General features: G+C 35.1%; 1 protein-coding gene across 1 annotated transcript in view; it reads right to left on the bottom strand.

Annotated features, from left to right (window-relative positions):
* Positions 1–16,678, bottom strand: part of ARL15 (ARF like GTPase 15) — a 230,204-nt gene that overhangs the window by 119,703 nt on the left and 93,823 nt on the right. Inside the window, exon 4 of the mRNA XM_082301488.1 lies at positions 11,532–11,740. Coding sequence (XP_082157614.1) covers positions 11,532–11,740 — 209 coding nt within the window. The remainder of the gene's footprint in view (positions 1–11,531; positions 11,741–16,678) is intronic.

The following is a 16,678-nucleotide window of genomic DNA, read 5'->3' as shown; positions in this document are numbered from 1 at the left end:
GAATAGTGGAGGGAAAAAAAGAAAAAAAAAAAGAAAAAAGAAAAAAAAAAAAAAGAAAAAAAAAAAAAGCCCTTTTTTGTAAAAAAACAGCCTTCTGTATAATAAATCAGAATAGAAAGATACGAAGCTTTTTTTTCCCCTTTAACAACAGTCCATTTTGAGTTTTAAAATGTTTTTCTTGTTTTTCAGAAGATTTTATAAGAGTAAGAGTATTTTTAAAGTGTTAAGAGGGAGGTTTTCATAAAACCGAGACTTACTTTAAGAAAATTAGCAAGAGGAATAATAATGGAAGATATTGGAGATTTTCTCTGCATCCTATAAATACTTTACTATTCCAAAACAAGTCAACATCAATTTTCATTCAATTATGACTTTAATTTAAACAAAACATACATTCTGAACTTCATGAGAAATGACGCAGGTAGCATGTCCACAAAAAAAGGTAGTCAAGCAAAACTACATAGTTTGAACTCTTCTGGTACATGACAGATGTGCAGGCACGTGCAATACTTCAAGAATGTGCAGTACCATTTCTGTAGCCTCTGTTCACCTTTTAAGTACATAGGGCAATTTATTAGTAACAACCACAAAAATAAAAAAGCCCAAACCAAATAAAAATATTTTAAAATATAGTAAAAATTTTAAGTAATAAATTTTGATACACAGAACAGATCAAACTACTCAATGAAGAGTACTGACTGTTTCACAAGGTTCTGTGCACACACACATTATAGAGATCCATGCATAACTCTGCTTATTCAAAATGAGTTATGTATTTCTAAAACAACAAACATACAGTGTCACTAATGAAGACACTGTTGCAGCTAAAGGGACCTGACTGTTTCCTGCAATATTGGTGACAGAGCATCCTTTTGTTTACAGCTCTGAAAAGATTTCTTTTCCTGCCCTAGGGAGTAACTCAAATTTCACTCTTACTCCCTTTATCCTCAGCCATGAGTAAAGGCATAATTAGGAACAAGGAACAAAGGTAAACAAATTGGAACTACATTTGTAGTAGATTTGTAGTTAATATATGGTCTGTTGTAAAAGCATTACTGCAACAGAACAAAGCTATAGGAAATCAAAAGAAAGAAATCCTTAAAGTACTTAAATGCTTCATGTAATGTAGTAAACAATCTCCTAGCATTTATTACCACAGTAACATAAAAACCAAAATGAGACTGTAAATGCTGTTATAATACATTACGAAAAAATATTGAAAAAAAGTTTACAGAATAAGCTTGTATTACCAGAGAGACAGATAGAACAACTTATTTTTAAATAAACAATGCAACTGTAGCAAATATATAACAATATATGCAGTAATCCCAATTATCCACCACTATAGATATTGTGGATGAAATGAACAGCCTTTTAATTAAAGCTCATTCACTAATGCAGGCTGGGCTTTTTGCTGGTTTTTTTTATCAGTTTGCACTACACTGTGTATTAATACTTGAAATGAAATTTCAGCATGCATTAACTTTAAAGATGCCCACACATTAATACTGAGTCTTTACTTTTAAGACAGAATTAATACAGCACAGGCTTTCTGACCCTTTCAACTTTGCATCTAATCAGAATCTGAACAACTAAATATAAAGAAAAGATCTGAAAAATCAAAAATACTGAGAAATATGTAGTCTTAGCTATGGATTATTCAGTACACTGTCAATACTCTATTTTTGAAAACACTAGGAAAAAATATAAGGATGATGCAGGTAAATCTGGATAATAGATGAAGACCTTTTCAAGTAAAAAAATTGCTTAAATTTGCCTTTTTTAAAAAATATGTTACCTAGTTAATTTGTATGATCCTCCAAAAAGTTGTTTTCTAGACTAACTCAAAATTTCAGGGAGTTCAGATTCTAACAGAAGTTACTGTTTCATGTCAGACTGCTGTAATAGATTTTCTAAACATTTGAACTATTTTGAGAAAACATTTACGCTTTTAAAGATTCCAGCATGACTAATGATATGCTGCAGTATCAACAAATCACCATTAGAATAATGTCGTTACATTCAAAACCCTGCTTCTAGTCTTATGACGACGATTGTTCCCAGATGCTAGAGTGGATAATTCAAGTTTCTTCAGAAGCATGTCTGCATCTGCTGCTGAATCACTGCAAGAAGCGGATGGGAAAATGGTTTCCTCTTTTTGAACCAAATGTCATTATGCACTAAACAGAAGTGGTTTCTGAGGAAATAATGAATACTGTTCTCAGCCTACATTGCTATAGAAGAAGGTCTTCAATGGGTCCAATTTTCTTTAAGCAAAATCTCTGAGTACTGCATCCTCATCGTCCCTGAACTGTGGGGCCCTTCACTACTTTTGAATTTGCAGAACTCCATTCCATTCTTCATTTTTGTTTGAACCCCCAGAATGCTCTCTACTCACCTCTTCTACTTTACTGCCAGTAAAGTCTTGGGAAGTAACAGGGAAAGAGGTGCATGAGACTTGTCACCAGTCCCCTTCCATTCCCTGCTACTCCTTATCTCTGCTTCATTCCATTTGCAAAAACAACAGTGTCCTGTCCAGCAATCAAGCTCATAGCAATCTTTGATTTTTGACTTACATCACACCCAGAGAGCATCCAAGATTCTTCCAAGAGCATAATGGCTTGAAAGAATCCCAGGGTAAAAAAAATTGAGTTCAAAACTGAGAATGAATAGGAAGGTATTTGATCTCACTTTACAGCAGTATGTGTTTCCTTCCTGGCCTTTGGCAACTGTAGCATTGTTTCAGTAACATCCACAACACTGATGCAAATACGATCCTTTCCCCATCCTGTAACTTGGAAACACATAATTGTTTCATGAATTCCCACATATACACCAACATCTATCTCCATGTCCAGAGGTTTATGGTTTGTTTTTGCTCATAGGAATTTTATGCTCAAGCACCTAAAGGAGATTCAGCCTCTGATGGGCCAATGATGCCTCAATTTTCAGGTTTGCCTTCTCTCATGCTGTAGCTCACATTCAAGAGAAATTCTCCTCAAGCATCTTCAGAAATGTTGAGTTTCATAAGGAACAGAAAGCCTCCCATACTCAGGCTGAGCTCTGAGCACCTTCTATTTGATGCAGTTTTTAAGAAACTCTGCATACACATATTCCCAGCAAGGTGTTCAGGGCATTGGTAACTACAGACAACATTAATCTATGCTACATCACAGTGCAGGTCGTACTGATGCAGCTAAAGTTTTTCTTGTTTTGTGGCACATAACTAAAATCCAATTTGAAATATTTACATAGATATAAAATGGATAGATTTTCCCCTGCTATTGTTGAACTTCTCTGACACGACCAATAAAGATGCTCATCATGATTTCTCATGTGTGTGAGTGCCTAATTCCTGTAGAATGGACTGTGGCCAGAAATTAATTTCACTGCATACCTACTCTAATGGAATGAAGATTATGTGATCACGATAGCCTTGAAAATTATTTTTTTAAAAATTTACCTCTATATTGAGTATCAAATATAAATTATGTAGTTCAACTACAAAAAATGAGCTTTCTCCTTTCTAAATACAAGGTTCACAGTATATTTAACTTGCCTTTAATTAGCAAACTTATTTTAGCACTAAAAACAAAAATAGAAGAGAAGGATAAGTCCTCATCTTTTAAAAAGCAGCAGCTTGTATTACTGAACTCAAGATTTCATTCTAATACATATAAGATGGATGTTTGAAAGACAAACACATACTAAATCACTTTTACAATAGCAGAGTTTTCACAAACTCGATCCAAGGCATTACTAAATACTTTTCCATTCTTTTTTCAACTGATCCTGAGACCATTTTTGCTAAAATGGTAGAGTTATATTTAGAAAGTAGTTACATAGCCACTATTTAGTTCCATTTGTAATAGCTATTAATTCTGAAAGAAATACATCTTCTCTTGTTCATGTAAGATGTCACTAACGGCAATTAAATTTTTGAGCATTCGAGAATTCCCCAGAACAGCAACATCACAGACAGAGAGGCTCAAAAGGATCATAATGATTGTGTGGTCAGATTCGCATCCAACAGGCCTCAGGATTTCATTAAATTCTCTACTAAACTGCACTTTTGACCAAGCAAAAAAGGTTTCACAAAGAACTGTAAAAAGCTGTGCTCTTCTCCAACAGTCTTTACTGAATAGCATAAAAGCATTTGTAAGCATACAAATATTTATGAAAAGCATTTACTAAAATATGAATATAGATTTGTATCTGAAAGCATGTTAAACTTTCTCTCACAAATTTGCTTTTTATTTATAAAGGCTGTGCTCTACCTTTACAGGCACTGTGTTTAGTTCTGCAAGTGCAGCCAACTCCTTCTCTTTGAATGACATTTTCTCTCTTCTTTCTTTGATTGGAAGTCAACAAAGATACTAAATTTTCAAAGCACATAGTGAAAATAAATGCTTCTTTCCTATCTTTCTCTCAAGTCCAGTAAAAAAAAATTGGACACCTACTCTAAAACATCCATTGTTAAGAGGGAAAAATTATTTTCCAGTATTGCTTGTATAATCTTCCTCTACTGTGGTTCAGGGTAGGGGGATAAGCAAAAAAGCATGAGAAGTAAGGTGATAGGTAGAAGGGTCCAAGTCTCATTGGATTTTAGAGTTCCACACCTCCAACTTTCTGCACCACTTCTACTTTTACACCTTCCTCCAACCTCTTATTTGTGCCTGTATGCCAATTTATCCAATTGTCTTCTCATCCGAGTCTACTTAAAAGTAAGACCTTGATGACGGATGGTAGTTAAGTAATTTTTAGGTCCAAACCAGTTCATCACATGGCCACACAGTCAGACTGTCACACCTGAAAGATGGCAGAGACAAGCAAACCAATACTGCTGATTAAAGAAATACTCCAAGTACACACCATCTATATACATATAAAACAAACATTTGGAGACCCAAACAGTGCTGTAGAAGTCCATGTCTGATATTCAAAACTATATATAGCAATACTCCTCAAAATCTACCCCATGATATGCAGCTGCTTTTTTTTCAGAACTGTACCTGGCACCATTAGCTACAAAGGGCCATTCACAAGATTTATTTCTCTAAGTTCAGTTTGATGTTGTGAAATTGGTGTGTGTGGACAGTACTTCCACTCCTGTCTCTTAGCCACTCAACTCCTACTCCTTATGCCCTTGTACATTGCATAATATATGCACATTTTCAGGTGTGCTCAAGCATTTGTTTTGGTATCCTCAGGAACATCGTTCCAAATCAGAGTTTCTAGAGGCAGTCTTTGAACTCATTTCCTTGCAGACTAACGTATTTGCCAAGAGCACAACTAGGAATTTACTATTCAGAGAGGCACTGCTCCTTGTTAAGTTTTTGTTTCTTTGTCCCACATACACTGGGACAGCAGTATTAAGCTGTGCTAAGCAATATTATTCATCAAAAAATGATCAACCATACCAATTCATCTTTTCATCTAATGAAAATATGTTGATGATTTTATATATTATGGCTTTTTTTATTTTAAAACATAATTGAAACACAAATTCATGTAAAGAAAAGGTGTGGTTACTGTTTGGGTTCAGTTTTGCAACTGTATGAAATTCCTTGCTGTTCACATTCACCTAGGATATAGATGTACTCTCATTTACTTAAATTGCTTATCTTTTTATATTGCATTTCATATATATTACTTTTATTACAGGATCCTTTTATATCTAAATCATCTTCCTAATAGGTATGAAGAAATTTTTAATCAGAATGGAAGGTCATATGAGACATGCAAATAGGAGTTACTTCTGCATTGTTCTAAACAGGGTAAAACTAATATTGTCTAAACACCAGTTTAATAATATTCTCCTCTGCTGCAAATGTGTTCATAACTGAAGTCTGACATATAACTCTTCTGTTCCCTCAAAGGCCACAGTTGTGAAGGAAGCAGCCAATACTCAAAATAGTAGAGTCCAGATCCAAAACAATCTTCAAATATCAGGGGATACACCTTGGACGAAAAAGAAGTATTTGCAGTGAGGGGATTGCAAATATTAAGGTCACTAAGGTCACTATGATCTCAAAACAGGGTAGGAATCTATATTTTGGCTATTTACTGCAGTAATCTGAAGATAAATAATCTCAGAAACAGATTCTTGAGGAACCAAAAATCTGTCCCCAATTTAACTTTGCTCTGGATGTCCCTGTCATAAAGTACACAGATTTGCAACAGCTGGTCTTTGAAAACTCAGATTCAAGAGGCTTGACCAGGGTGAGGATGGGACAGACTGCAGAGAAAACTTTCATTTTCACTCTTGATTTTAGGCTAAGTTTTTGTAGTACTTGCTCCTGAAGAAAATACATGCTCAAAACTGTTAGCTAAGATACTGCATACTCTCTGAAGCTAAACCTCTTTAGGTGTCACTGTTCAATGCAGTTTTTCAGATTGCTAGTAATGACATCTATAACTCATACACTGAAAGGGTTTCCAAAAAGAAACTATTTTCCCCTAACTAGCAGAAACCACAAAAGGCATGAACTATGGAAAAACAGTACAAAGACATTGGAATATGAAGAAGTGATTACATCCCGGAATTGGCCCTGTCATACACAGCCAACTTAGACCAGGCAGGCCCAGAAAGCCCAGTTTCTAGAGTGTTCCAGACCCCTACCACCAGTAAGAGCCTCCACAAATGCTGGCAAACCCGAGCATTCTCCTGCAAAGGTTATTTAGCTTTAAGATATTTAAGGCTTCAAGAAGACATTGCTTATCTACCAAATTATTTCTAGACATAAACAACAGAGAAGAAACTGGCAGAGTAATAGATAACAGCCCTCATAGCCCTAAGGTGGCTCTTTTCATAAGGAGAGTCACCTTCCACTATTCTGCTAGCAGAAAACCCAATGAAACAACTGTCAGCAATTCAAAATCCATATATTCTCAAACAGATAAATACATCACAATTTATGCAAATATGCAATGAACCTTTCACACTCACTTTTGAAAACACTGTTTGCAATTAAAAGGGGTTTTTTAAAAATCTTGCTCTATCAAATAAAAAAGAAAAATCAAAATGACTCTCCTGTGGAGTTTCACACCCCCATCAATTCAACTTTAAAGTAAGGTCTTGTTTGCAAGGAAAGAAACAGCACTTGTGATCAGCACAAGCTTTCCACATTATTTTATTCATGACAACCATATTTAAAACAACAGTATAATCTTAAAATAGGCTGAAAATAGGTTGATTCACTGTTAACTAGTAAATCTATATCAAAAAGTTCAAACATTTTTTTAAATGGGAATTTAGAACAGATCTTCAGTGCTTTCTCCTGAGTTTTCAAGTGGTCACCAATTTAAATACATGAAAGAAATGTACTAGTTGCCTGAATTTTTGGATAATTGAAGAAAAACCCACCAACAGCTTATAATCTATGAATGTGTTCGTATATATGGTCTTGGAATAGAATAGTTCAAATGGAGTGGACCTACACTGATCATCTAGCACAACAACAATCTTAAAGACAGCCTTAAATACAAAAAAATAAACATCCCAAAGTCAACATACTGCCAAACAAGTAGCTGCTCCACCAGTGAACTGGAAAAACTAGTTCAATTTGGTTCAGTCCTATATAGCTTCCAGCAGTCCTGAACACATTCAGACAAGAGTCCAGAATAGCCTGCTCTTAAAATATAGTGCCTACCAACAACTTCCAACACATGCAGCTCCAAAATATTACTCTGATCTGGGAGAAAAGTGTCTCTCTCTGCACATTGGTTCAACTGAGAAGAATCCACTGCAATATCGAGCTTCTGATACACAGAAGTAGTAGACACTCCAAAATAAAACTCAACAAGTTGATAATCACAGAAACGCCTGTTCCCTTTCAAAGCAATTTGAAGCCCTTTTATCACCATCACTATCCTGCAATATTTTAGGCTTGTAACAGAAATCTGACTAATCAAAACCAGTTTTGATAATCAAAAGTACTCTTGTGTGGAAAAGAAAAAGCACATTCCATCAACAAGATACTTATTTTTAAAAATATATAATTAAGTAAACTGTTTTGGAACTGCACCCTGTATTTTGGAAACCATGGCCAAACTGATATGCCACCACCTTCCCTCATATGCTGAGTAACTGAATTTATTTTTCACTTATACAAAGTTTTATTGACTATTTCATAAGGTTTCCAAAACTACAGTCAGAACTGACTTACATATGATTAGTTCTTCATTACTGTAATTTTAATCTGAAGTAAGATTATTTTGGAGCAAACCTATTTAGTCAAATACAATTGTAACAGTTTTACAGCCTAGTTAATATACGAAGTCTTTATTTCAGCATGGCTCTGTTGAAATCACTTAGCAGACATTTGAAAATGTCTAAATAAGTGCTATTGTCACAGGAAAAACAAAACAACTTACAAATATCTTCGACATGGGAAGATGGAATAACCACCATGGAAGTCTACGTAAGAGAAATATGAAGGACATCTTCATTTATAGTTTCTACAATGAAATTTCAAGCTTACTCTCTTGATTTCATTTTAAAATCAAAATATAACCAGGAAACAGCTAACCAGAAACTGAACTCAGGGAAAAAAGGATTACATTTACTGATTAGTATTTCAGCTTGGCTCCTCCTGTAATTTTCCCTGGTCACTTCAGTAATATGAAGCATATTCTGCAAAATGAATTAGGTTAAATTGCATTTCATAAATTAAGTAAGTTATTTGGATATTTTTGCAAGTATCTATTATAGCTGTGAATTGAACCATTCATGAGATTGCTTATTACTTACAGCACGCGGGTTCTACAATACCATTGCTACCTAAGCAATGCAAGGAAAAAACCACATTAAACAAAGTACAACATTTTTAAAAATTGAAGCAACTGCACTTCCCAACAATAAATATAACTAACATCTGTTGCAGAAACTGCTTGGCACTTGCACAGTTTTGTGAAGAATTTTTGTTATAGATAAATATTTTTCTACATTTCCTATTATGCACCACTCAACTCAGACATTTTCCTTAATTATACTCTGAGGAGTCCTTTCATATCCATTAAAGAAAGGCAATTTGTTGCCTAAAAGAATGCATACATATTTTTAAATTTCAGCTGTGATTCATATGTCTTCTGGCACATGAAAAAATCAAGGTAACACCTCTAATTAATGGATTTAGTTCTGCAAAAATGCCTAACAAAACTCTCAATGCTCAACATATTATATTTGTTAAATACTTTAATAAGCTGGTTTTGATATAAGCAATGGTCTAATGATTCATCATTTTACTTCTATTCCACATCTCAATAATGAGGCAAACAGGAAGGCAAGAAATTACCATTTTAACATAGGTAAAAATGACTGAAGAAGGCTTCTACTTTGTAACAACTTTGTGATATTCTCCTCTTTTTTTTATTTTTTCCCTTTTAATTTTGCTTTCCACTATTCTTAGGTAAAGAATTTCAAAATCACTGAGCTCTTGATACAGGGTAGGTAGTTTTTTTTCCTGACAACATACATGTGCTGTGCACATCTAACAAAACTGTTGTATTCTGCATTTCATACATACTCACATTAGCAATAAGACTTGTCTGCTATGATAAGAAACTGTTAAGATTTTTTTTTTTTAAAGCATGCAGTAGAAACCTATTTAAATGTTATTGTAACTATATAGAGATCTATTACCCTACTGAGATTTCAAGCAACTGGTAATAAAGAATGAGGTGAAAATGAGGGTACTGCCAATAAAAGAAAAGAAATGCTAACTCTACATACACAAAAAATTCAGTTCAGGCCCAAAAGTCTATCCACACAGGTTCAGCTGCAAAATGAGAGAGTTGTAAGTATAATTTGCTGTAAAGCAAGCCAACTGGCACTGCATTCATTATTAATATGAAATTGGACAAGGAACATGTCTTAAATTTTATTTGCCATCAAAAACCTCACTTAACATTGAACCAAATTTTGCCACTCTAAAAATGAAAAACGTACTAAAATAAGAAATACTTAAAGCATGTAAGAAACAGCACTTTTGTTGATGAAAAATGTAATCTGTATTGCTCTATGAAAATAGTTAAAGCCAAGTCACATAGGCTATATTTGGATGATAAAATCAAATCAGTTGTGTCTCAGGATATTGTCAGTTTTTAAGTGCAAGGTTTAGGACTGCATGCTTTGCTTTTATGCTGTATAATAAACTACACCAAATTATTAAACTTGTATATCAAAATTGATATTAAATTTCCTTAAATATTCATTATTTCTTTCTAGGTCTGTTTTTATATGAACAAGACCTAGAACTTGTAGATTCTATCTCTGCATCACTATCATTTACCTATTTATGTAACTTGATATATTAAATACAAATTCCTTTTCTTTCCTTTTTCGTTAGAGTGAATTCTCAGAGAAAAGCATCAACAATTTAAAAAACATTTTACAGTGTAGTTTACATAGCTGTCACTTAATCTCTTCTGATATTAAAAACACTTGCTATACTCCAGTCACATTTACATCACTTCTTAACACATAATTTATAAGCTTAATTTAATAGTAATAAATTTAATTTTAATAATTAGCTTAATGTCTTTTGACTAAGAAAAGAGGCATAATTAGCAATAAAGAAGTAAAACTGTATGTTCAGCTATACTGTCTAAGAGCACCTATTCTACAGATCAGTTTGTTCTGAGTTGAAAGTCTAAAACCTTGTATTTCAGACAATCTAAGAAAGAATCTAGTTTAAGTACAAAACAGCAACATGGTAAGGTGCTGAAACAGTTTTCACTCTCCTGCACTCACAGAAGAAACAGATTTCACATATAATCTTTAAGAGGAGGAGTCCTTTAAATGACATTTATGAACAGAATGATACAACCAGATTTTAACTTCTTCCTACAATTTCAGAAGTAATTTTCAGCATTTCCTCAAATGTATCTGACATGATAGGAATGTAGACAAGATGAATTTCTCAGAAACTCAAGAGCAAAAGGTACACTGAATAGAACAATTACATTATTTACTGTGTGATAGCTAGAAATTAGACAAAAACATTACTCCTTGGAACAGGAAGATCGTAACTAGTTAAGGACTTCAGGAATTGCAACTCTGACCTCACATCAGTACACAGCAATTCAGAAAAAGCTTTTACACAAAAAAGACAACCTATGGCCACAACATATTGCTTTAAGCAGTTGAAAAGAATGGAGTAATGGAACAGTGCAAAATTAAAACTAATAGCAAATAAAAACCCAAGCTAAACAAAAAAAATCACTGTCCCAGTAGCTTTTCATAAGAGTAGTTTTTAAAAACATCTTCTCTCCCTTAAGCAAAATATGGTGAAAGCAGAAGATATGATTGCATCCAAGTATTACTTGTCTGTTTTCCAGCACAACTAAGCCTGTATAGAGTGCAGTGGACTAAGTTTTTAGGGATTGGGACTGTTCTTGGTCTGCATACTTACAGTAAAGAAGAAACTGAGGTCAGTCCTTAACCAGGATGTCAGAGTTATAAGTGATAGTGGATCAATGGTGTGCAGATAGTAAATATAAACAGGCAAGAAGCTGCCACATTAACATACCTCTTGTACTGAGCGAGCTGCTGGCTTGTCTTGGTGATTGGCCAGTATTAAAAACGGCAAAGTACATAACTGTGGGTGCTGGAGAGCAGAATGCAGTTCATTCCTAGCAGTTTCTAGATCATCTTCAGAGGAGGCGCTGTCTAGTACAAATATTACCCCTTGGGATCCTTGGTAGTAACGACTCCAGTATTTCCTGATATTGTCAGCTCCTTTCAAGACAATAATGAGAACTAATTAAAACAACAATAATTTAACAAATTTAATACTTGTAAATGAAAATAAACCATCTACTTAGAATAATCAAAATAATTATCTAAATTTTCTCTCCTACCTATCATTAAAAGAATAAAAAGAAAAAAAAGCAAGAAAAAATCCAACATAAACACACACAAATTTCAATCAACATTGTTTAAATAAGGAAGGAAGTTGACTCAATGCAGCTTTCTTCCCTTAAAGCTTCTCTCTATTAATGAGTACTGGCAGAGCTACCATGCTTGCAGTACCACACAGCCTAATCCTTTACCTTCTCACTGGAATATCTTGGAACTCTGATACCTAAATCTTTATCCATTCTTTTTCACTTTGCCCTGCAGCTCCTTGTCATAACCTGCAGCTTCTGTCACGACAGTTGCTCATTTCTGAGCATGATAAGGTCTTCAAGTTCATCTCCAAACCATCAGGCAACCACTTCATAATTGGGGAAAAAAGGTGTCAGGAAAGCCTATTAAAGTAATTAGACACTTAATGAGGAAAATGATGATACAATAGTGAGTTGAACACTGAATGAGGAGCTATGGTGACAACATGCAAAGGCATTCAGTTCAACTACTTTTGCTCTGTCAACCACACTAAGGATTCTGGAAGAGCCCAACAGTAGACACATGAGTGACTGTATAGGCTTATATGCCACAGTAATTTTTAGGACACAGTTCAGCAGCACTCAGCCATCTCAACAGAAGCCAAGCACTAAGGTTATCAACAGAAAGCTTTTGTCTCCCCTGGAGAGCAGCATATGTTGTAGCAATGAGGTAGGAAAAAAAAAATTGTATTTGACAGCTGTCAAACTATCTAAACTATGATTTGGATATGGGCTATTCTTTGTATGTCTGGATCTGGCACTACACTCATGGGGACGAACACTAAACAGTGAACAACAGCAGCAGCAGTAGTCTAGTAGAAAACTTGACATGTCTGCCAGACAGTGACTTGCAAAAATGCGCTGAAGGCACCTTTTATAGACACTTTTTCTTATTTTGAGACAGGGAGAAGTAAACTTCCATATATACACAAGAATGAAGAGCTGAAAATAATAAAACTCTGCTTTCCAATGAAACAAAATGATACAAAATTTCTGAGCAACATAATGAGGTTTCAATACAACATAATGACCATAACATTGATAGAATACCTAAAATATTAGCTTAATTTACACATTGTGCAACAAAAAAGACAGTCACTAAACAGAAGTGAAGAAATAAACATTTGCTCCATCTAATTTAGGTACGCAACTCAAGAGTATTCAAATCTCGCCTAATGGAGTTACTCTTGTCTTTTTACCAGTCACACTGGAACCCTGAACACTTTGTTTCTGTATCTGCACCTAGCCCAAACACTGTCAACACATAAACACACACGCTTTTTCCTACAGAGAATACTAAAGTCATACTTAATCAGTTTTATTCTGCACAAGATCTATAGAGTTGACTACTTAATGGCAAACGGTCACAGGACTAAGTCAAGACCTTGCTTAATCTCTCTGTTAATTTAACCAGACTCAAAATAACAATGCACAGATAGGACACGTTTTATTTCTTTTACCATCAACACCTGAAGATTATTATTATATATACAGAAGAGCGATTGCATTGAAAGCTAGTTCTATGTTTCTGTAGCACACGAATATCTGTCAAATGTACTTAGAAAGAATTTTTTAGCATCTGTGAGATGCCCCAGTCTTTCTGAACAGCTGTCTACTTCAGAACCAAGTAGAGCATGTTGCCAGAGGGACACTATTTACACAGCCACACACAGCAGTGTCGCAGGCATCTGAAGTATCACATTACTTTAAAAACTAGTAGAGAATCATTTTCTATGAACTTAAAGGCCAAGACCATGATCAGTTCTTTGAACATATTTTTTCTTTCCTAGCAACATAACATCTGTCTTATTTACTCTAAGCATCAGTCAGCTACTTTTCAATCACATGTCACTGCTAGAACCTGAGTCTTATCTTTGTAACCATACTCACTCTAAACAGAAAAACTGTGGTGAACTGCAGAGCATTTGACCTCTTGTATCCAGGCACATGGAAGAAAGCAGCTTATGGATCCCTACATGGGACACTGAAGCCAGAAAAGGAGTACACTGATTTGTCAACCTTATGGTCCTGTCTTTTTGGTTCAGGTTCTTTAGCAGCTCAATTTTTTTTCTTCATGTCAACTGTCCCAAAAGAAACACCACCAAAGTACAGCAGTCCTTTTCTCTCCAGCCCTGGTCAGCCACCACGGCACAGTTATAAGAACCAACTTAAAACGTTCCATGAAACTTTGTATTTTCCTCAGGATCTTCCATTACTCTAATGACATGCTCTGAAATTGCTAACACTTCAGCTCTGAGGAAATCACAACCTAAGGTTTAAGAATAAAAATAATTTGCACTAAGCAGACAAGAAAAAAGACTGATAAAGCATGTACCTTAGGGTGCCATTTCAAACCATTTTTCTGGCAAATGCACTTGAAAAATAATTCTTGGCATCAATAAGATATCAGCAGCTGGATGTCACAATTTCTACAAGACAAATAACCTGATATTCTTTTGCCTTAACTCTTCATATCCAGGGAATAGAAACTGCTCTCAGCTTCTTTCCTCAGAGCAGTGGAATGGAGTTATCCTGAGTTATCCTGGGCAGGAAACACTTGCCTATAAATAGTGTTTCAGCCATCACACTTTGCAGCATGACAAATGCAGCCTTAGAAACCAAGCAGTTTTTAGCTGCAGTTCAGCAAAATTATCCTATTAATTAATTTTTTAATCTATTCCAAGGGTTTCAAAGACAGGAACATTCAAAGCCTGAGTTCTTTGGAAATCCAGAATACAACTTGTATCCATTAAACATCCTTAGGATCTCAGAAGACTGATGTGATAAACCAGGAATTCAACTTAACTAGTACCCAAAACATCCCATCAAACAATACTTACACAAAGAATTAAGCACTTAGGTTTGCCAGTCTGATCTCATGTGTTTCTCTGACAGCTTCGAACCATATGCATGTTTCTTCAACCAATAAACTGTCTAAACTAAGATTAAAAAAAAAAAAAAAATCTCCAAAACATCAGAAAAAGATAATCCACGTTAGACCTAAGGAATGTGCTATGTGACAGGTTCGCTAAAATGTGATCTTCAGGGTAGCAGCTCCTCAAACACAAGCAAGAGCCACTGCTTACGGCTAAGGAGTGGGTTGAGTCCTGTGATGTGACTAAAACATGCAATTTACAAATAAACTAGGGGGAAAAAACCAACAAAACCCACACTTCGGCACAATCACACCACTTATTCTAAAAGAAGAAACAGTATTCAATCAAACATAGGCTTGAATCACTTTATAGCAGGAAAAAAACAAACCCCTCCTTACAGAAAAATGACAGGATGCTGCAATTCAAAACCCCAACCATTTCACATTATTACAGGCCAGGTTTACTCGACTAACTGTAATTTTAAAGACCATAATTTTAATATCTTTAAATATCAAATAAATATTTTTTTCTTTATCAGTCAAAGGAACAGTGTGCCTATATTAACACTGTTAATTATTTGTATCAGTGCCAACAGTACCCCCTGGGAGCTGGGAGGAAGATGTTGACTTATATGCAGTTTAACATTCACCTGAACCAGTGCACACAAGTACTACTACACACTGCTATAAATATTATGCAAAACACAGAGCTGCAAGATCTTCCTTTCAGCTATGAATACTTGTATTTACATCTTCATTCACAGTGGTTTCAGGCTACCTTCAATTCCCTCCTTTTCAGTACTTTCAGGAGAACAGAACACAGCATTACAGAAAAAATTGGCTGAAAGAAATTTACATGTGTCAAGCTTGTTACTTGTAAGACTTGCAGCAAGTCTCCATCAAGAGCACAACAAATGTCACAGAGCCCTTGCTTCAACACAGTCTAGTCCACAATTGAAAACTCTTGTTAACCTCAAAATACAGGTCTGGAAAAGTTAAGAGTCTCAAATGGAGGGAAGAACATTTTTTCCCTTCCCATCAAAAACAGTTAACTTGGGGACATAAAAGAATGCAGTCTGCAAACACCTTTTGTACCACTTCAAATATATCCACTCACCTGAAATGAAGACACCTACATACTTTGAAGGTTTTACAGGTAATTAAAGTATTATATAGATCATTCCTCTACTGATATTAAACAGAACATTTCTAATAAAGCATAAAGGTGAAAAAATGCCAAGGACTATGCTGCAAAATCTTTTTGTGAGAAACACCGGCCCATGGGTCAGGGAATAAGAAAGAAGGGTAGGGAAAAAGAAATCTCCTATCCATCTTGCAAAATCTGTAAATACACCCTACTCTCTCACTCCAAGAAAACCTTTGGAAAATAAATGTTTCTAAATTTATGTTGCTTTTTATAACTTCACTTCCCATCATATCCTCACAAGCAAAACCAATAGATTTTCCTGAGTAGTCAAGAAGATGCCTGAAATCTTAGAAATACATTCAAGAGATGTGGCTGCTCCTTATCTATCACGGGCAGGTTTCCCAGTATTCCACCCTTGAAGAAATACTGTATACAATTCTTTTTTTTAATGTGTTAGCTCCCTTTTATTACAAATATATTTATAAATACTGTTTAAGATACCTGCTAGGAATGTGCATGGAATTCGTCCCTTTTGACAGACACATCCACACAGAGATACAAGTTTTGCATGGGTGTAATGTCAGTCACCATGCTATGGCTAATTTGTATGGCTACTGCAACAACACAGATCCTAAACCAAAACCTTCTCCAGATTCAAAGTCCCAGGACTTCTGCTTCCTAGGGTCTAAGACCAAGTGATCACAGCCTGCTTTCTCTACGCTTTCAGGCAGTGCCCTCCTGCAATGCACAAAACATGGCAGCAGGAA

Source organism: Coloeus monedula, assembly GCF_965178545.1.
Source record: "Coloeus monedula genome assembly, chromosome: Z".
In the NCBI taxonomy this organism is placed as follows: domain Eukaryota; kingdom Metazoa; phylum Chordata; class Aves; order Passeriformes; family Corvidae; genus Coloeus; species Coloeus monedula.
Note: the sequence above shows the minus strand (reverse complement) of the source record. Positions and strands in the feature narration are given on the sequence as shown.